The 21704-nt window shown below is 40.4% G+C and overlaps 1 protein-coding gene across 1 annotated transcript; it reads left to right on the forward strand.

Annotated features, from left to right (window-relative positions):
- Positions 1-409: 409 nt before the first annotated feature.
- Positions 410-21701, forward strand: LOC137709290 (uncharacterized). Its single transcript, XM_088689630.1, is given in 34 exon segments — positions 410-569; positions 572-892; positions 1041-1556; positions 1646-1768; positions 1869-2024; positions 2108-3388; positions 3478-3600; positions 3700-3855; positions 3940-5391; positions 5598-5726; positions 5821-5976; positions 6062-7432; positions 7650-7778; positions 7874-8029; positions 8119-8643; positions 8727-10178; positions 10401-10529; positions 10628-10783; positions 10873-11397; positions 11621-11749; positions 11845-11997; positions 12086-13912; positions 14038-14313; positions 14395-14883; positions 14965-15093; positions 15188-15343; positions 15432-15794; positions 15897-16190; positions 16269-17672; positions 17781-17951; positions 18030-20246; positions 20342-20464; positions 20554-20790; positions 20981-21701. Coding segments are annotated over 34 exon segments (17283 nt in total). The 5' UTR covers positions 410-542; the 3' UTR covers positions 21413-21701.
- Positions 21702-21704: the final 3 nt, after the last annotated feature.

Below are 21704 nucleotides of genomic sequence, written 5' to 3' on the forward strand. Positions count from 1 at the left end.
AACTCTTAACGGTACATTCTGCGCAACGAAAAATAAAGAAATAAAACATTGGTGTGTGTATAAAGAACAGAGAAATGAGGGGATTCTAGTTTCGAATTCCATGCTTAGATTCGTTGTACGACAGTTAAAATCTCTCCTTTCGCTGAGCAACGAATGATCTCTTGCAACAGCTTCTTCGTAAAATAAACACGAAAAGTATACGAGTTATGAAAACGTTGAAGCTTTACATTCAATGTGACTATGTTTCTTTTGTTTTGCCTCCTACTCCTAGTTATGAAAATTTGAAAAACGTAATGTTTCCTTTGTAATGCAGGCGGAAGGGGAAGACGGATATCTGACAACGGGGAAGTTTGACATAACTGTCAATCAATTTTCCCCAGTACAATTGAAAAAATCCGAAGGCGAGGAGTGTCAACATCCTGAACCGGTGAAATACTTTGTAGAGGGTGAAATTGCGCAAGTTGAAAGCAAGAACGGAATCTCAGAGTGCGGAAATCCTTTAGAAACACTCTCAGATTCAAAGGTTGACAAACAAGAGGAAGATGCATGGAGAAAAGGTGAGGCACTGGATGTAGGAGAGGCTTCAGTGGTGGAGGAGGAAGATAGTGATGGATTTTCCGCTGTAGAGCACAGCAAAGCGAATTCAACAGATCACAAAGGAGAAAGCGAGACTAACTTATATGAGAACATTCAGCCAGTCACCTATGAGCTTGCTAGACCGAAGTTAAATTCTGAGGAAGACGAAGCAGCAACTTCGAGAGAAAGTTCAGAAACAATCACCACTGCTGAAGATGAGAGACTGGTTGTAGAACAAAGCTGCGAGGAAGAGGGGAAGGTCGAGGAAGCAAATACTAGTTATGACACCATTGAAGATGAAATTCCTGACGAACAGGTTAATAAAATACTTGCTTGAACCCTTTTCATTTTAACTAGAAAGTGTTTGGAAATTTGTTGAGTTTCTTGGCTGCATAATTCAATTGAAAATATATCTCAAAACCTTTTTATCAAAAGACTTGGTTCGTGTTCTATTGATGTTGCAGAATCTCCCAGTGGCAAGTATCTTGATGCAAATTGTTACGGAGTCAGAGATTGCTGAAGTAGGCGAGAGCACCATATCGGAGCCAAATGAAAATGTTGAAAGATCTGAAGGAGTTCTTAGTGTTTCAACGGTGAAAGGTGACGAAGGTGATCAGGGAGATGGTACCAACCTAACTAAGGATGACAAAGATGTAGATACATTTACCACCAAAGTGGCTGAAGATGATGAGTATAGTAGTGCAGTCACGATTAAAGAAATGAGCGCAAAAGTAACACCAAATGATGATGAAAGTTCACCACAGACCTTGCAGAAATGTGATTCAGGAGAGGAGCTTCAACATTCGCGGGATGTGTTGCCTGAGGAAACTAAGACAGAAACATCCCGGGAAAATGCAGAAGAAAGTAACTGCACAAAAGAGGAAACAACAATTCAGCATACGCAAGAATCCTTGGACGAAGAAAAGAAAGAAGCGACTGAAAACACAAGTAATTTAGAAGATGACAATGCAAGGGAGGAGGTAAGATTGGAATTAACGCTTTTCATGAGTTTTTATTTCTGGTTTATGATCTGCCATTTCAGTTTATGATGGTTTCGTCGCTAATGTAGGTGCTTGAGACTTCCGGTACAAAACAAGAAACCGGAGAACACTTGGCTGGGGAAATTCATACGGAATCCGCTCAAGATTTCGTTGATAAAGAAACAAATGAAGAAACCTCAACAGAGTATCAGGTTTACTTGAACACAAAGATAAACCCTACCAAAAGTGCTACCCTATTTCTTTGTCTCCAAGTATATGACCTTTCGTTTTTTTTTTTTCTTCCAAATTTAGGCATGTGTTGAGGCAGCCGATTTGAGTACAAATACAGAGGAAAAGAACTTAAAGGAACAGGCCATTCCGGAACTTTCTTCTCCGTTGGTAGTAGAAGAAACAGCTAAGGAAATCCCAAGGGAAGAAGAAACCGGTGTCTTGATTCTAAAAGAAGAGGTTAGCATGATATCAGAATTTTCGATTTTTGCATTAAGTCTATTGTATTACATATTCCAACCAAGAATTGGTATCCCCTGCAGAAAAAGGAAGAAGATGCAGAATGTAACGAGCCCGCTGAGGTAGCGAGTATGACACATGAAACACAATCTGAAACCACAGAGGACACAACAGAGCCAAATAAGGACCTCAGTGCTCCAATTTCAGAAGAAAGCAACAAAACATTTGTTGAAAATATTTCCACTCTAGCTGAGGTATCTGAGACGGAGACAGAGAAAAATATTCAGGAGAAAGATGGCCTGGCGGCTAGCAATTCTGACTTTGCGTTGGGTGAAGCGAGTCATGCAACTGGTATGACGGAGGAAGCTGAAACAGAAAATGACGAGCAGAAAGAAAACATTGATACTGCTCCTGAAGAGAAGGGTCAAGCAACCATCTTAAAAGACGAAACAGCCTCGGAAGTTGAAGATATTGGTGTACAAGCAGAGGAAAATTGTGAATCAAAAGAGAAGTTGGAGGAGCATATTCCAACAGCAGCGGATGAGGGTGAAGCATTCTCGAAGGAAGCCGAGGCAGAAATTGAGGAGCAGATAAACAATAGTGATGTTGCTTCAGAAGAGAAGGTTCTGGGAACCATCTTAACAGATGAAAAATCCTTTGACGTGGAAGATACCTGTGTGCAAGCAGAGAAAAGTGTTGAATCAAATGAGAACTTGGAGGAGAATTTTCCAACAACAGCAGATGAAGGCGAAACATGCCTGCAGGAAGCTGAAGCAGAAAGCAAGGATGAGATTAAAAGTACTGATATTGCTCATGCAGATACTGATGGACACGGAGATGATATTGATAATTCTGAAGAGAACTTAGATAAGCAGATCCCAGCAGGCGAACGTGAAACAAGCTTGAAAGCAGCCGAAGCAGAATATAAGGAGCAGGGAAAACATGCTGATATTGTTCCTGAAGAGAAGGGTCTTACAACCATCTTAACAGATGAAACACCCATAGACGTCGAGGATATTGAGGTAGAAACTGAGGACTGTGTTGAATCAAAAGAGAATGTGGAGGAGCAGATTCCAACAACAGCAGATGAAGGCGAAAAAAGTACTTACATTTCTCCTGAAGGTATTGAAGTACAAGATGAAAATTTTATTACACTAGAGAATTTGGAGAACCCGATTCTAACAACAACAGGTGAACGAGAAACAGGCTTGGGAGAAGCTGAAGCAGAAATTAAGGAGCAGATCAAAAGTATTGATATTGTTCCTGAAGAGATGGCAACCATCTCAACAGCCGAGACACCCTCGGATGTTGAAGTTATCGGTGTACAAGCAGAGGAAAGCCTCAAATCAAAAGAGAACGTGGAGGTAAGATTGGAATTAACGCTTTTCATGAGTTTTTATTTCTGGTTTATGATCTGCCATCTCAGTTTATGATGGTTTTGTCACTAATGTAGGTGCTTGAGACTCCTGGTACAAAACAGGAAACTGGAGAACACTTGGTTGGGGAAATTCATACGGAATCCCCTCAAGATTTCGTTGATAAAGAAACAAATGAAGAAACCTCCACAGAGTATCAGGTTTACTTGAACACGAACATAAACCCTACCAAAAGTTCTACCCTATTTCTTTGTCTCCAAGTATATGACCTTTCGTTTTTTTTTTTCTTCCAAATTTAGGCGTGTGTTGAGGCAGCCGATTTGAGTACAAATACAGAGGAAAAGAACTCAGAGGAACAGGCCATTCCGGAACTCTCTTCTCCGTTGGTAGTAGAAGAAACAGCTAAGGAAATCCCAAGGGAAGAAGAAACCGGTGTCTTGATTCTAAAAGAAGAGGTTAGCATGATATCAGGATTTTCGATTTTTACATTATAGTCTACTGTATTACATATTCCAATCAAGAATTGGTATCCCCTGCAGAAAAAGGAAGAAGATGCAGAATGTAACGAGCCCGCTGAGGTAGCGAGTATGACACAAGAAACACAATCTGAAACCACAGACGACATAACCGAGCCAAATAAGGACCTCAGTGCTCCAATTGCAGAAGAAAGCAATAAAACATTTGTTGAAAATATTTCCACTCTTGCTGAGGTATCTGAGACGGAGACAGAGAAAACTATTCAGGAGAAAGATGGCCTGATGGTTAGCTATTCTGACTCTGCGTCGGGTGAAGTGAGTCATGTAACAGGTTTGAAGGAAGCTGAAACAGAAAAGGAGGAGCAGAAAGAAAACATTGATACTGCTCCGGAAGAGAAGGGTCAGGCAACCATCTTAAAAGATGAAATGGCCTCGGAAGTTGAAGATATTGGTGCACGAGCAGAGGAAAATTGTGAATCAAAAGAGACGTTGGAGGAGCATATTCCAACAGCAGCAGATAAGGGTGAAGCATTCTCGAAGGAAGCTGAGGCAGAAATTGAGGAGCAGATAAACAATAGTGATGTTGCTGCTGAAGAGAAGGTTCTGAGAACCATCTTAACAGATGAAAAATCCTTCGACGTGGAAGACACCAACGTGCAAGCAGAGAAAAATGTCGAATCAAATGAGAACTTGGAGGAGAATATTCCAACAGCAGCAGATGAAGGTGAAATATTCCCGAAGGAAGCTGAAGAGGAAAGCAAGGATGAGATTAAAAATGCTGATATTGCTCATGCAGCTATTGATGAACACGGAGATGAAATCGATAGTTCTGAAGAGAACTTGGATAAGCAGATTCCAGCAGTGGAATGTGAAACAAGCTTGAAGGCAGCGGAAGCAGAATATAAGGAGCAGGTCATACATGCTGATATTGCTCCTGAAGAGAAGGGTCTAGCAACCATCTTAACAGATGAAACACCCTTAGACGTCGAGGATATTGAGGTAAAAACTGTGGACTCTGCCGAATCAAAAGAGAATGTGGAGGAGCAGATTCCAACAACAGCAGATGAAGGCGAAAAAAGTACTTATATTTCTCATGAAGAAATTGAAGTACAAGCAGATGAATATTTTATTACACCAGAGAATTTGGAGAACCCGATTCCAACAACATCAAGTGAACGAGAAACAGGCTTGGGACAAGCTGAAACAGAAATTAAGGAGCAGGTCAAAAGTATTGATATTGTTCCTGAAGAGATAGCAACCATCTCAACAACTGAGACACCCTTGGACATTGAAGACATCAGCGTACAAGCAGAGGAAAGTCTCAAATCAAAAGAGAATGTGGAGGAGCAGATTCCAACAGTAGCAGATGAAGGTGAAAATTTCTTGAAGGAAGCCGAAGCAGAAAACAAGGAGCAGATTAACGAGGAAACTTTGAATTCACAAGAATCCTCAGACAAAGAAAAAGAAGAAGGGACTGAAATTACAAACACAAAAGATAACACTGAAAGGGAGGAGGTAAGATCGGAATAAACTTTTTTATGAATTTTTCTTTGTGGCTTATCATCTGACTAGTAGTCTCCCTATACAGTTTAGTTATTGGCCGAAATGCAGGATTCATAACATATCACTGATAAACACGATGGTTTATTTTCATATGGTACAAACGATTTCTAAAATATATTTTCTCCTTATATATTTTGACGGTTTCATCTCTAACGTAGGTGCTTGAGACTACCAGTACGGAGCAAGAAACTGGAGAACATGTGGTACACGAAATTCATACTGTCCCAGAACCTCCTCGAGATTCCATTGCTAAAGAAACAAATGAAGACAACTACGCGGAATATCAGGTTTACCTGGACACAAATATAAAGCCTACAATTGCTATCCTTTTGCTTCGTCTCGCAGTTCATAACCTATGTTTTTTTTCCCTTCCAATGTTAGGCATGTACTGAGGCAGCTGATTTGAGTACAAGTGCAGAGGAAAAGAACTTAGAGGAACATGACAGTCAAGAACTCTCTTCTCCTCTCGTAGTACAAGAAGCAACTAATGAAATCCCGATGGAAGAAGAAACCTCCGCCACGCTTCTAGAAGAAGAGGTAATCTACCATAGATATCAAAATTTTAGATTAGTACATTAGTATTATCTTGCAAATTCAAATTTACAATTCATATCCACAACAGGAAAAGGAAGGGCATGCAACATGTAACGAGCCGACTGAGAAATATGAGGCAGAGATTGAGAAAAATATTCAGGAGAAAGATGGCAACACAGTTAGCAATTCTGAATCTCTGTCTGGAGAACTGAGTCATGTAACAGCCTTGCATGAATCTGAAACAGAGATTGAAAGGCAGGACAAAAACATTGACACTGCTGCTGAAGAGAAGGGTCAAGCAACCATCTTGAAAGAAACCATTGATACTGCACCGGAAGAGAAGGTTGAAGCAACCATCTTGAAAGGTGAAACGGCCTCGGAAGTTGAAGATATTGGTGTACAAGCAGAGGAAAAATGTGAATCAAAAGAGAATTTGGAGGAGCATATTCCAACAGCAGCAGACAAGGTTGAAACATTCTCAAAGGAAGCCGAGGCAGAGAAGGAGGAGCAGATAAACAATGGTGATGTTGCTGCTGAAGAGAAGGTTCTGGAAACCATCTTAACAAATGAAAAATCCTTCGACATGGAAGATACCAATGTGCAAGCAGAGAAAAATGTCAAATCAAATGAGAACTTGGAGGAGAATATTTCAACAGCAGCAGATGAAGGCGAAACATTCCCGAAGGAAGCTGAAGCAGAAAGCAAGGATGAGATTAAAAATGATGATATTCCTCATGCAGATATTGATGGACACGGAGATGAAATTGATAGTTCTGAAGAGAGCTTGGATAAGCAGATTCCAGCAGGGGAATGTGAAACAAGCTTGAAAGCAGCCGAAGCAGAATATAAGGAGCTGGTCATACATGCTGATATTGCTCCTGAAGAGAAGGGTCTAGCAACCATCGTAACAGATGAAACACCCTTAGACGTCGAGGATATTGAGGTAAAAACTGAGGACTCTGCCGAATCAAAAGAGACTGTGGAGGAGCAGATTCCAACAACAGCAGATGAAGGCGAAAAAAGTACTTATATTTCTCATGAAGATATTGAAGTACAAGCAGATGAAAATTTTATTACACTAGAGAACTTGGAGAACCCGATTCCAACAACATCAGGTGAACGAGAAACAGGCTTGGGACAAGCTGAAACAGAAATTAAGGAGCAGGTCAAAAGTATTGATATTGTTCCTGAAGAGATAGCAACCATCACAACAACTGAGACACCCTTGGACATTGAAGACATCGGTGTACAAGCAGAAGAAAGTCTCAAATCAAAAGAGAATGTGGAGGAGCAGATTCCAACAGCAGCAGATGAAGGTGAAAATTTCTTGAAGGAAGCCGAAGCAGAAAACAAGGAGCGGATTGACGAGGAAACTTTGAATTCACAAGAATCCTCAGACAAAGAAAAAGAAGAAGTGACTGAAATTACAAACACAAAAGATGACACTGAAAGAAAGGAGGTAAGATCGGAATAAACTTTTTTATGAGTTTTTCTTTGTGGCTTATCATCTGACTAGTAGTCTCCCTATACGGTTTAGTTATTGACCGAAATGCAGGATTCATAACGTATCACTGATAGAATATGCGAAAATACGATGGTTTATTTTAATATGGTACAAATGATTTCTAAAATATATTTTCTCCTTATATATTATGACAGTTTCCTCTCTAATGTAGGTGCTTGAGACTACCAGCATGGAGCAAGAAACTGGAGAACATGTGGTACACAAAATTCATACTGTCCCAGAACCCCCTCGAGATTCCATTGCTAAAGAAACAAATGAAGACAACTCCGCGGAATATCAGGTTTACCTGGACACAAACATAAAGCCTACAATTGCTATCCTTTTTCTTCGTCACCCAGTCCATAACCTATGTTTTTTTTTAACTTCCGATGTTAGGAATCTACTGAGGCAGCTGATTTGAGTGCAAGTGCAGAGGAAAAGAACTTAGAGGAACATGCCATTCAGGAACTCTCTTCTCCGCTGGAAGTAGAAGAAGCAACTAACCAAATCCCGAAGGAAGAAGAAACCTACACCACGCTTCTAGAAGAAGAGGTAATCTAGCATTCGATATCAGATTTTAGATTAAAATACACTATAGTATTATCTTGCAAATTGAAATTTACAACTCACATCGACAACAGGAAACGGAAGGGCATGCAACATGTAATGAGCCCAATGAGGAATACGAGGCAGAGATTGAGAAAAATATTCAGGAGAAAGATGGCAACACAGTTAGCAATTCTGAATCTCTGTCCGGAGAACTGAGTCATGTAACAGCCTTGAAGGAATCTGAAACAGAGATCGAAGGGCAGGACAAGAACATTGATACTGCTCCGGAAGAGAAGGGTCAAGCAACCATCTCAGCAGATGAAATGACCCCGGTAGTTGAAGATATTGATGTACAATTAAAAGAGAACCTTGAGTCGGAAGAGAACTTGGAGGAACAATTTCCGATAGCAGCAGATGAAGGTGAAATACTCTCGAAAGAAGCCGAAGCAGAAAACCAGGAGCAGATAAAAAATGTTGATATTGCTCATGAAGATCTTGATGCACAAGCGGAGAAAACTGTCAACTCAGTAGAGAATATAGATAAGCAGATTCCGCCAATAGCACATGAAGGTGAAACAAGCTTGAATGAAACCGCTGTCTTGATTCTAAAAGAAGAGGTTAGCATGATATCAAAATTTTCGATTTTTACATTATAGTCATTGTATTACATATTCCAATCAAGAATTGGTAACCCTTGCAGAAAAAGGAAGAAGATACAGAATGTAACGAGCCTGCTGAGGTAGCGAGTATGACACATGAAACACAATCTGAAACCACAGAGGACAGAACAGGGCCAAATAAGGACCTCAATGCTCCAATTTCAGGAGAAAGCAACAAAACATTTGTTGAAAATATTTCCACTCTTGCCGAGGTATCTGAGACGGGGACTGAGAAAAATGTTGAGGAGAAAAATGGCCTGGCTGTCAGCAATTCTGACTCTGCGTCGGGTGAAGTGAGTCATGTAACAGGTTTGAAGGAAGCTGAAACAGAAAAGGAGGAGCAGAAAGAATACATAGATACTGCTCCAGAAGAGAAGGGTCAAGCAACCATCTTAAAAGATGAAATGGCCTCGGAAGTTGAAGATATTGGTGTACAAGCAGAGGAAAATTGTGAATCAAAAGAGAAGTTGGAGGAGCATATTCCAACAGCAGCAGATGAGGGTGAAGCATTCTCGAAGGAAGACAAGGCAGAAATTGAGGAGCAGATAAACAATAGTGATGTTACTGCTGAAGAGAAGGTTCTGGGAACCATCTTAACAAATGAAAAATCCTTCGATGCGGAAGATACCTGTGTGCAAGCAGAGAAAAATGTCGAATCAAATGAGAACTTGGAGGAGAATTTTCCAACAACAGCAGATGAAGGCGAAACATCCCTGCAGGAAGCTGAAGCAGAAAGCAAGGATGAGATTAAAAATGCTGATATTGCTCATGCAGATATAGATGGACACCGAGATGAAATCAATAGTTCTGAAGAGAACTTGGATAAACAGATTCCAGCAGGGGAATGTGAAATAAGCTTGCGAGCAGCCGAAGCCGAATATAAGGGGCAGGTCATGCATGCTGATATTGCTCCTGAAGAGAAGGGTCTAGCAACCATTTTAACAGATGAAAGACCCTTAGATGTCGAGGATATTGAGGTAAAAACTGAGGACTGTGTCGAATCAAAAGAGAATGTGGAGGAGCAGATTCCAACAACAGCAGATGAAGGCGAAAAAAGTACTTATATTTCTCCTGAAGATATTGAAGCACAAGCAGATGAAAATTTTATTACACTAGAGAATTTGGAGAACCCGATTCTAACAACATCAGGTGAACGAGAAACAGGCTTGGGAGAAGCTGAAGCAGAAATTAAGGAGTTGGTCAAAAGTATCGATATTGTTCCTGAAGAGATAACAACCATCTCAACAGCTGAGACACCCTTGGACGTTGAAGATATCGGTGTCCAAGCAGAGGAAACTCTCAAATCAAAAGAGAACGTGGATGAGCATATTCCAACAGCAGCAGATGAAGATGAAAAATTCTTGAACGAATCTGAAGCAGAAAACAAGGAGCAGATTGACGAGGAAACTTTGAATTCACAAGAATCCTCAGACAAAGCAAAAGAAGAAGTGGCTGAAATTACAAACACAAAAGATGACACTGAAAGGGAGGAGGTAAGATCGGAATAAATTTTTTTATGAGTTTTTCTTTGTGGCTTATCATCTGACTAGTAGTCTCCCTATACGGTTTAGTTATTGACCGAAATGCAGGATTCATAACGTATCACTGATAGATATGAATATGCGAAAATACGATGTTTTATTTTAAAATGGTATGAACGATTTCTAAAATCTATTTTCCCCTTGGATATTATGACGGTTTCATCTCTAATGTAGGTGCTTGAGACTACCAGTATGGAGCAAGAAACTGGAGAACATGTGGTATACGAAATTCATACTGTCCTGAAACCACCTCGAGATTCCATTGATAAAGAAACAAATGAAGACAACTCTGCGGAATATCAGGTTTACCTGGACACAAACATAAAGCCTACAAAAGTGTGATCCTTTTTCTTCGTCTCCCAGTACATAACCTTTGGATTTTTTTTCCCTTCCAATGTTAGGCATGTTCTGAGGCAGCTGATTTGAGTACAAGTGCAGAGGAAAAGAACTTAGAGGAACATGACATTCAGGAACTCTCTTCTCCGCTGGTAGTAGAAGAAGCAACTAACCAAATCCCGAAGGAAGAAGAAACCTACACCACGCTTCTAGAAGAAGAGGTAATCTAGCATTCGATATCAAATTTTAGATTAAAATACACTATAGTATTATCTTGCAAATTGAAATTTACAACTCATATCGACAACAGGAAAAGGAAGAGCATGCAACATGTAACGAGGCCAGTGAGGAATATGAGGCAGAGATTGAGAAAAATATTCAGGAGAAAGATGGCAACACAGTTAGCAATTCTGAATCTCTGTCCAGAGAACTGAGTCATGTAACAGCCTTGAAAGAATCTGAAACGGAGATCGAAAGGCAGGACAAAAACATTGATACTGCTCCTGAAGAGAGGGGTCAGGCAACCATCTCAGCAGATGAAACGGCCTCGGAAGTTGAAGATATTGATGTACAATTAAAGGAGAACCTTGAGTCGGAAGAGACCTTGGAGGAACAAGTTCCGATAGCAGCAGATGAAGGTGAAATAATCTCAAAAGAAACCGAAGCAGAAAACCAGGAGCAGATAAAAAATGTTGATATTGCTCATGAAGATGTTGATGCACAAGAGGAGAAAACTGCCAACTCAGAAGAGAACATAGATAAGCAGATTCCACCAATAGCACATGAAGTGATTGAAACTACAAACACACTAGAAGATGACACTGCAAGGGAGGAGGTAAGATCGGAATTTACCTTTTCATGAATTTTTCTTTCGGCCTTATCACCCGACAAGTAGTTTCCTTACGCGGTTTAGTTATTGACCAAAATGCAGGATTCATAATGTATCACCGATAGATATGAATATGCGAAAATATGATGGTTTATTTTAATATGGTACAAAACGATTTCTAAAATCTATTTTCTCCTTATATATTACGACGGTTGCATCTCTAATGTAGGTGCTTGAGACTACCAGCACGGAGCAAGAAACTGGAGAACATATGGTACGCGAAATTCATACTGTCGTGGAGCCCCCTCGAGATTCCATTGATAAAGAAACAAATGAAGAGAACTCCGCGGGATATCAGGTTTACCTGGACACAAACATAAAGCCTACAAAAGAGTTATCCTTTTTCATCGTATCCCAGTACATAACCTTTGTGTTTTTTCCTTCCAATGTTAGGCTTGTACTGATGCAGCTGATTTGAGTACAACTGCAGAGGAAAAGAACTTAGAGGAACATGACATTCAGGAACTCTCTTCTCCGCTGGTAGTAGAAGAACAAACTAATGAGATCCCGAAGGAAGAAGAAACCTACGCCACGCTTCTAGAAGAGGTAATCTAGCATAGGATATCAAAATTTTAGATTATCACATTATAGTATTATCTTGCAAATTCAAATTTACAGTTCATATCCACAACAGGAAAAGGAAGGTCATGCAACATGTAACGAGCCGACTGAGAAATATGGGGCAGAGATTGAGAAAAATATTCAGGAGAACGATGGCAACACAGTTAGCACTTCTGAATCTCTGTCTGGAGAACTGAGTCATGTAACAGCCTTGCATGAATCTGAAACAGAGATCGAAAGGAAGGACAAAAACATTGATACTGCTGCTGAAGAGAAGGGTCAAGCAACCATCTTAGGGGATGAAACGGCCTCGGAAGTTGAAGATATTGATGTACAATTAAAGGAGAATCTTGAGTCAGAAGAGAACTTGGAGGAACAATTTCCTATAGCAGCAGATGAAGGTGAAATAATCTCGAAAGAAGCTGAAGCTGAAAACAAGGAGCAGATAAAAAATGTTGATATTGCTCATGAAGATGTTGATGCACAAGCGGAGAAAACTGTCAATTCAGAAGAGAACATAGATAAGCAGATTCCGCCAATAGCACATGAAGGTGAAACAAGCTTGAAAGAAGCCGAAGCAGAAGATAAGGAACAGGTCACATATGCTGATATTGCTCCTGAAGAGAAGGGTCTAGCAACCATCTTAACAGATGAGACACCCTTGGAAGCAGAAGATATTGGTGTAAAAGCAGAGGAAAGTTTCGAATCAAAAGAGAAGTCCAAGGAGAAAAATCCAATTGCAGCTGATGAAGATGAAACATTCTTAAAGGAAGCCGAAGCAGAAAACAAGGAGCAGATAAAATATAGTGATATTGCTCCTGAAGACAAGGGTCTAGCAACCATCTTAACAGATCAAAAGGCTTCGAACATTGAAGATATTGGTTTACAAGCGGAGGAAACTTTCAACTCGAGCAAGAACTTGGAGAGTAAGATTCCATCAACAGCAGATGAACATGAAACAAGCTTGAAAGAAGCCGAAGCAATAAATACGGAGCAGTTCAAATACACTGATATTGTTCCCGAAGAGAAGGGTCTTGCAAACATCGTAATGGATGAAACATCTTTGGACGTAGAAGATATTGATGTAAAATCGGATGAAGTTTCCGAATCAAAAGAGAACGTGGAAGAGCAGATTCCAACCGAATCACATGAGCGTGGAACATTCTTGAATGAAGCTGAAGCAGAAAGTAAGGAGCATAAATACAATGCCGATATTTCTCCAGAAGAGAAGAGTCTAGCAACCGTCTCAACAGATGAGGCAACGTTGGACGTGGAAGATATTGGTGTACAAGTAGAGAGAAGTTTTGAATCAAAAGAGGACTTCGAGGAGAAAATCCCAATGGAGGATGAAAGGTTCTTGAAGGAAGCGGAAGCAGAAACCAAGGAGCACATAAAATGCAGTGATATTGCCCCGGAAGAGAAGGGTCTAGCAGACATCTTAACAGATGAAACATCCTTGGACGTCAAAGATATTGAGGTAAAAGCAGAGGAAAGTTTTGAATCAAATGAGAATCTGGAGGAGCAGATTCAAACAGCAGAAGGGGAAGGTGAAACACGTTTGAGGGAAGCCGAAGCAGAATCTGATGAACGGGTCAAAAATGATATTGCTCCTGAAGAGAAGGTTCTGGAAACCATCTCAAAAGATGAAATGGCCTTGGACATTGATGATGCTTATGTGCAACTGCAAGCAGAGGAAAATTCCGACACAAAAGAGTTCTCGGACAAGGAGAATCCGACAGCAGCAGATGAAGGTGAAGAGAAGATAGCACATGGAAATGTAGTTTTGAATGACACCGCTGGAGTGCAAATTCTTGAAGAAGCAGAACCGAAAGTGGGAGTCAAAGAGGAGAGTTGCAAATCAGAAGCTCAAGCTGAAAAGACTAGCACGATAGTTGAAGAGGTACGCAATATAAAATATGAATGAATGTATGTCTGTGACACAAACACACCGAATTATAAACAAACAGTCAATAACATATTTTCTCCATGTCTCCTTAATTCTTCACGAAACTTCAATGTTTACAGGTCTTTGATGAGTCAAAGATCACAGGCAGAGATTTCAACACAGAAGAAATCGTAGAAGCCAATGTCGCATGTTTTACACAAGAATCAATTGGAGAGGATACAGTTAAAAAATCCCAAGAAATTGAAACTGAGAATAAAAATTTAAAGGAAGAGGGAAGCTGTATAGAGAGCTTAAAAGAAGGCAGCGGTGATGATCTCTCACCGGAGTACATTCGAGAAGATGAAAGTGAAACGCTCAAAGATGACCAAAAGAATGAAGTGAAGTCCAGAGGAGAGGTCAGCTTAAAAGGCGCACACTGTCTCTACGGGAATTTTCTTTTATCTGTATGTCTATAATAAGGTTATATTTTTTTGCAGATTCTTAAAGAGTCACAAGCTGATGGAGTAGATGAGAGCATCACAGGTGAGACAACTATGATTGCTGAAAGGTCTGAACAGATTGTTACTTCACCGGTGAAATATGAAGAAGGCAAGCAGGGAGAAAGTAGCAGTCCAGTTTCGAAGGAGGAGGGTAGCAATGAGGACACATTTTCTACCAAAGTGGCTGAAGAGGGCGATGGTGATATTGGTGCAATCACGGTTATAGAAACAAGTGCAGACGCAAATCGTGAAGAAGGTTTACCACAGGCCGTGCAGAAATATGAACCAGTCGAGGGGCATGAAAAGATGCTCGACCTGATGCCTGAAGAAAGTAAGACAGAATCGAGCGAAAATGCTGAAGTAGTTACCTGCACAGAAGAGGAAATAAAAATTCAGAACATACAAGAATCCTTGGATGAAGAAAAGAAAGAAGAAGAGACAACACCCGTGAATGATACGAAAGAAAATGAAACTGAAGTAGAGGAGGTAAGATTAGCATAAAAAATCTATGACACTTTATTTTTGGAACTTATGTCACAGTTTATAATCCTTTCATCTCTGACATAGGTGTTTGAGATTGCGAGTACGGAACAAGAAATGGGAGAACATGCAACGCGGGAAATTCATACAGTTGAGGACAACACTCAAGAGTTCAATGACAAAGAAACAACCGAAGAAAATTTGAACGAATATCAGGTTACTTGAACACGAAAAACAAAAGTCTACTGAAATACATGATCCCTATATTTGGTCTTCTTCAGATATGAAACTCTTTTTTTTTACCATTTAGGTGTCATCTGAGGCAGCTGATTCGAGTACAGATATTGTTGGAAAGAACTCAGATGAACAGGCCAGTCGAGAACTCTCTTCTTCGCTGGTAGGAGAAGACACAAGTGCCGAAAGCTCAAAGCAAGAAGAAAACTATGTTTTGAGTCTGAAAGAAGAGGTCAGCTTGCATACAATATAGAAATCAGATATTAGATTGTTCGATTATATCATAACTTTACAATTGTCGATTTACACATTTATACTAGGAAAACGAAGCCACACATGCTCCTACTTCAGAGGAACAAACCCACACAGACTTGAAGGGAGCCAAAGCAGAAACCAAAGAGCAGGTCAAAGATATTGAAATTGATCATGAAGAGAAGGGTCTAGCAACCATCTTAACAGATGGAGCTGCCTTGGAAAATGTTGACTCAGAAGAGTTTTTAGAGAACCAGATTCCAACAGTAGCAGATGAAGGCGAATACAACACTGAGCTGGCGGGAGATAAGGCCGTGGATGAAAGCTTTCAAGTGCAAAGCCTTGAGGAAGCAGAACCAAAATTGAGAGTTGAAGATGAGAGTCGCGAATCAGAAGACCATCCCGAGAATAACACCATGATAGTTGAAGAGGTATGCAATATACAATATGATGACCATAATCATTAACAACCATGCACAATCATATAGAAACACTAATTTCGCATTTTCTAACTCGTCCTTTTCTTTGTAAAGCCTCAACTGCCAGAACAGGTCCTGGATGAGCCAAAGAGCACTGGCGGAGATTTCAGTGAAGGACAAACCACAGAAAGCAATGCTGCAATTTGTACACCAGAAAGAATTCAAGAAGAAACTGCTAAGAACTCTCAAGACAGTGACAAAGAGACAGAAAACTTAATGGAAGAGGGAAGTAGTATCGAGAGCGTGAAAGCATGCAATACTGATGACCCGTCACAAGAGTTTATCCTGGACGATGGAAGCAAAAACTTCGATGATAACAAACAGGATACAGTGAAGTTTGAAGGAGAGGTCAGCTTATAAAGCTTACTTTGTCTCTAGGGAAATTATTGTTTGTCTATTTCGAATATAAACTTATTTTTTGTACAGATACTTAAAGAGACAGAGATTGCTGGAGAAGGTGAGAGCACCACATATGAAACGAATCAGATTGCTGAATCATCTGGAGAAATTTCTGGTGCTTCACCAGTGAAGTATGAAGAAGGTCAGCCGGGAGAAGGTAGCAGTCAAGATTCAGAAAAAGCTTCAAAGGATGAGGATGTTACTGAAGACGATGACAATAATGGTGCAGTCACAGTTACTGAATCAAGTGCAGAGGTTACATCAAAAGGGGAAGAAGAATCAGCACAGGCTTTGGAGAAATCTGAACCGGAAGAAGAGAAGGTACCGGTCAAAATTAGTGATGTAGCGGATGTGAAAGAGGTTTGCGATTTGGAGGACAAAGCTTGTTTCGCTGAAAAGACAACAGAAGAGACAAGGTTGCAAACAGAAGGGCATGCGGAGGTTTCTGAATTGGCGCCGGAAAAGCTAGATGTTGAAGCTACTGAAGAAGAATTCAAAGAAAGTTCTGAAATAGTTCCTGAATCCGATTCTAGGAGCATTGATGTAGTTTCGAAAGATGAGATTGTTACTAGTCAGACACTCGATGAAGGGATATCACAAGAGCAAGTTGAAATCCCATCTTCTACATTGCTTACTGAGGCAAAGGAGATCGAAGCTTCTCAACATGAGCATGAAACTCCAACCAAAGACAAGAATATAGAAGAAGAGCATGAAAAGGAAATCCCGGCTGATGAAAACGAGAGAGATTTATCTGCTGAGAGGTCAGAAGATGAGACACCCTTGCAAAAGGAAGAGTCTAAAGAGCTCAAAGCTTCTGAGTTGGCTCTGGAAAAGCTGGATGCAGGTGATACAGAAGAAGGAATCAAAGAATCTCTTAAGACAATCTCTAAGTCCGATTCTCAAAGCACTGATGCAGTTTCGAAAGATGAAATTGTTGCTGACCAAACACACCTTGAGGCATCTTATGCTTTGCTTCCCATGGAAGAGGAGCTCAAAACTTATCAAGACGACCGTGAAACTACAACCCAAGACAAAATTATAGAGGAAGAGTATGCCAAGAAAACAGAAGTGCCAGCTGATGAAAATGGGGGAGATTTAGTTGCTGCAACGTTGGGAGAAGAGACACTGCTGAAGGAAGAGCCCAGGGAGCTCAAAATTTCTGAATTGGCTCCAGAAAATCTAGATGCTGATGAAACGAAAGAAGAAATCAAAAAATCTTTTGAAAAGGTGTCTAAATCTGATTCTCAAAGTGCTGAAGTTGTTTCGGGAGATGAGACGACTGCTTACCAGACAGAGCTGGCGGGAGATAAGGCCGTGGAGGAAAGCTTTCAAGTGCAAAGCCTTGAGGAAGCAGAACCAAAATTGAGAGTTGAAGATGAGAGTCGCGAATCAGAAGACCATCCTGAGAATAACAACATGATAGTTGAAGAGGTATGCAATATACAATATACAATATGATGACGATAAGCATGTGACCCATGTACAATTGTATAGAAACTCTAATTTCGTATTCTTTAACTCTTCCTTTTCTTTGTGAAGCCTCAACTGCTAGAACAGGTCCTGGATGAGCCAAAGAGCACTGATGGAGATTCCAGTGAAGGACAAACCACAAAACGCAATGCTGCAATTTGTACACCAGAAAGAATTCAAGAAGGAACTGCTAAGAACTCTCAAGACAGTGACAAAGAGACAGAAAACTCACAGGAAGAGGTCAGCTTATAAAGCCTACTTTGTCTCTAGGGAAATTATCGTTTGCCTGTTTCGAATATAAACTTATTTTTTGTACAGATACTTAAAGAGCCAGAGATCGCTGGAGTAGGTGAGAGCACCACATATGAAACGAATCAGATCGATGAAACATCTGAAGAAATTTTTGATGCTTCACCAGTGAAGTATGAAGAAGGACGGCCGGGAGAATGTAGCAGTCAAGATTCAGCAAAAGCTTCAAAGGAGGAGGATGTTACTGAAGACGATGACAGTAATGGTGCAGTCACAGTTACTGAATCAAATGCAGAGGTAACATCAAAAGGGGAGGAAGATTCAGCACAGCCTTTGGAGAAATATGAACCTGAAGAAGAGAAGGTACCTGTCAAAATTAGTGATGTAGCAGATGCGAAAGAGGTTTGCGACGTGGAGGATAAATCTTCTTTTGCCGAAAAGACAACAGAAGAGACGAGCTTGCAAAGGGAAGGGCATGCGGAGGTTTCTGAATTAGCTCCGGAAAAGCTAGATGTTGAAGCTACTGAAGAAGAATTCAAAGAAGGTTCTGAAATAGTTCGTGAATCTGATTCTAGGAGCATTGATGTAGTTTCGAAAGATGAGATCGCTACTAGTCAGACACTCGACGAAGGGATATCACAAGAGCAAGTTGAAATCCTATCGTCGACATTGCTTACTGAGGCAAAGGAGATCGAAGCTTCTCCACATGAGCATGAAACTCCAACCGAAGACAAGAATATAGAAGAAGAGCATGAACAGGAAATGCCAGCTGATGAAAACGCAGGAGATTTATCTGCTGTGAGGTCAGAAGACGAGACACCCTTGCCAAAGGAAGAGTCCGAAGAGCTCAAACCTTCTGAGTTGGCTCTGGAAAAGCTGAATGCAGGTGATACAGAAGAAGAAATCAAAGAAACTTTTAAGACAATCTCTAAATCCGATTCTCAAAGCACTGATGCAGTTCCAAAAGATGAAATTGTTGCTGATCAAACACACCTTGAGGCATCTTATGCTTCGCTTCCCAAGGAAGAGGAGCTCAAAACTTATCAAGACGATCGTGAAACTACAACCCAAGACAAAGGTGTAGAGGAAGAGTATGCCAAGGAAACAGAAGTGCCAGCTGATGAAAATGGGAGAGATTTGGTTGCACCAATGTTGGCAGAAGAGACACTGCTGCAAAAGGAAGAGCCCGAGGAGCTCAAAGTTTCTGAATTGGCTCCAGAAAATCTGGATGCTGGTGAAATGGAAGAAGAAATCAAAGAATCTTTGGAAAAGGTGTCTAAATCTGATTCTCAAAGCTCAGAAGTTGTTTCGGGAGATGAGACGACTGCTTATCAGACACTCCATGAAGGTATATCAAACGAGCAACTTCAATTACCATCTTCTACGTTGGTGCCTGAGGAAAAGGAGATAAAAATTTCTCAACGTGAGCATGAAACTACAACCCAAGACAAGAATAAAGAAGATGGGAGCACAGAGAAAAATGAAGTTCCAGCTGATGAAAACACTAGAGATTTATTTGTTGCTGTAACTTCTGAAGAAGAGACATTCTTGCAAAAGGAAGAGCCTAGAGAGTTTAAAGCTTGTGAGTTGGCTCCGGAGAAGCTACATGCTGGTGAAACTGAAGAAATCAAAGAAACTTTGGAAACAATCTCTAAATCTGATTCTCAATGCATTGATACAGTTTCCAAAGATGATATTGTTGCTGATCAAACTCTTGTTGGGGCATCTTATACTTCACTTCCCAAGGAAAAGGAGCATGAGGCAGGTGAAAATGAAGTGCCAGCTGATGAAAATGAGGGAGATTTAATTTCTGCAAGGTCAGTCGAAGAGACAATCTTGCAAAAGGAAGAGCCCGGGGAGCTCAAAGTTTCTGAATTGGCTCCGGAAGAGCTGAATGCAGGTGAAACTGAAGAAGAAATCAAGAAAACTCCTGAAAGAGTGTATAAACCTGAATCTCCAAGCACTGATGTAGTTTCGAGAGATGAGGCCATTTCTGAACAGACGCTCCACGAAGGAATATCAACAGAGAAACTTCAAATACCATCTTCTGTATTGCTTCCTGAGGAAAAGGAGATCAAAGCTTCGGAAGAGCTTGGAACTACATTCTCTGACAAGAATATAGAAGACAACTCGAGCAATTTGCAAATGCAAGATGATAAGAACACAAAAGCTATAAGCACAGCGAAAGAGACAAGCTTGATAAAGGAAGAGCCGAGGGAACTCAAAGCCTCTGATTTTGAGCTTCACCTTACTCAAGAAGTACCAAGGGAAAGTTCAAATGAAGAGGTAATATATACAATTGGACTCACTCGTCATGTATTTATCTTCCTGCAGTTATCTATATGTTGAAGCAAAAGTATTAACTAGGGGTAACTTAACAGATCACGGAGGATGAGAAACTTCCAGAAGAGTCGGAGCCAGATTCTGTCAGAGAAGAGAGCCATCATGAAAACAAAGCAAAAGCTGAAAAACAAGGAGAGCAGACCGATGAACATCAGAACAAGGTCAGTGAATAGAAAACAAATGTTCCTAATTATTGTTTTAACATAAATTCTCATTACTTACAACTTTGAATCTTTAATCTATAATCCAGTTGTCCGAGGTAGATGAAAAGGGAATTCCCAGTGAGAAGTACGAAAGACAGCTCACATTTGAAGACTTAAGTATCAAGGAGCACGACCCATGTTTTGTGGAGGATAAGACAATACAAGACGGCTTTCCAGAAGAAGAGAAGAGAGTTGAGGAGGCAGCTTTTGAATTTGACCTCAAAAATCAAGAAGACGAAATAAACTCAAAGAGCAGCATAACAGAAGAAACCCAAATCGAAAAGGTCAGATTACATCAAACCCTCACTCCTTTCTTGCCATGCAAGTCATTTGTTAAACACAAAAATTATGCTTAATTAAAACAGATATTCCTCTTATCTTTCTAAAAGAATTTTTAATCTTCTTCCTTAACGATTTTTAACATGGTTAACGAAAAAAAGTCAACTTAGAAGCTTAACCATTTATCTAAAGCAGGACTCAAAGAATTCTCCAATTGTCGAAACTTCACAAGAGGTTGAAGCAAAGGATACTAAGTCTACCAATGATACATGCGTTGCTCCGGAAATCAAAGAAAGAATACAAGTGGGTACGCACTCGCCTGAGGAGAAAGAACCAACAGCGATTTCCAAAGAACAGAAAATTGAGGAAGATGAAGAAGAAGAGCACGAAAGTTCCGATGAGGTGAAAGTGGATGAAGAGAAAGGAGAAAAAGAACACAAAACCGGAGAGCCAGGATATGATTCCCCCATCATGGTAGAAGCCTCAAGAGATGCTGATGTCAATGTGAAGGTGGTTTCACATAAGAAGTCTAACCACATTCTTTCGGGTATCAAGCATTCGATTTCCAAGGTGAAGAAAGCCATCACTGGTAAGTCTTCTCATTCAAAGACAAAGTCAGAAAAATGAAGGGAAACAAAATGCAAGGATCCAGATGGATTCCAGCGGTTGAAGAATTGGGAGCTTTAACGAATTTTGTGGGTGTGCTAGCTTGTTCCAAGTTCCGATTGTTTTCGACGATATTGGAGAGGTTTGAGTGTGAAGTGTGTGATTGTGCAGCTTGAATAAGTTCATATTCATTGATTTGTAGAGTGAGCTAAATGTTTGCAGGACTGTAAATTTGTAATTTGTGTACAGTGTAGGGCGATTGTATATGTTTCTCACTTCGGTTTTTTGAGTGAAAAGTGAAAGTTTTCAACAT

This window comes from Pyrus communis, chromosome 17 (assembly GCF_041283825.1).
Source record: "Pyrus communis isolate YQ-2024b chromosome 17, ASM4128382v1, whole genome shotgun sequence".
Lineage (NCBI taxonomy): Eukaryota > Viridiplantae > Streptophyta > Magnoliopsida > Rosales > Rosaceae > Pyrus > Pyrus communis.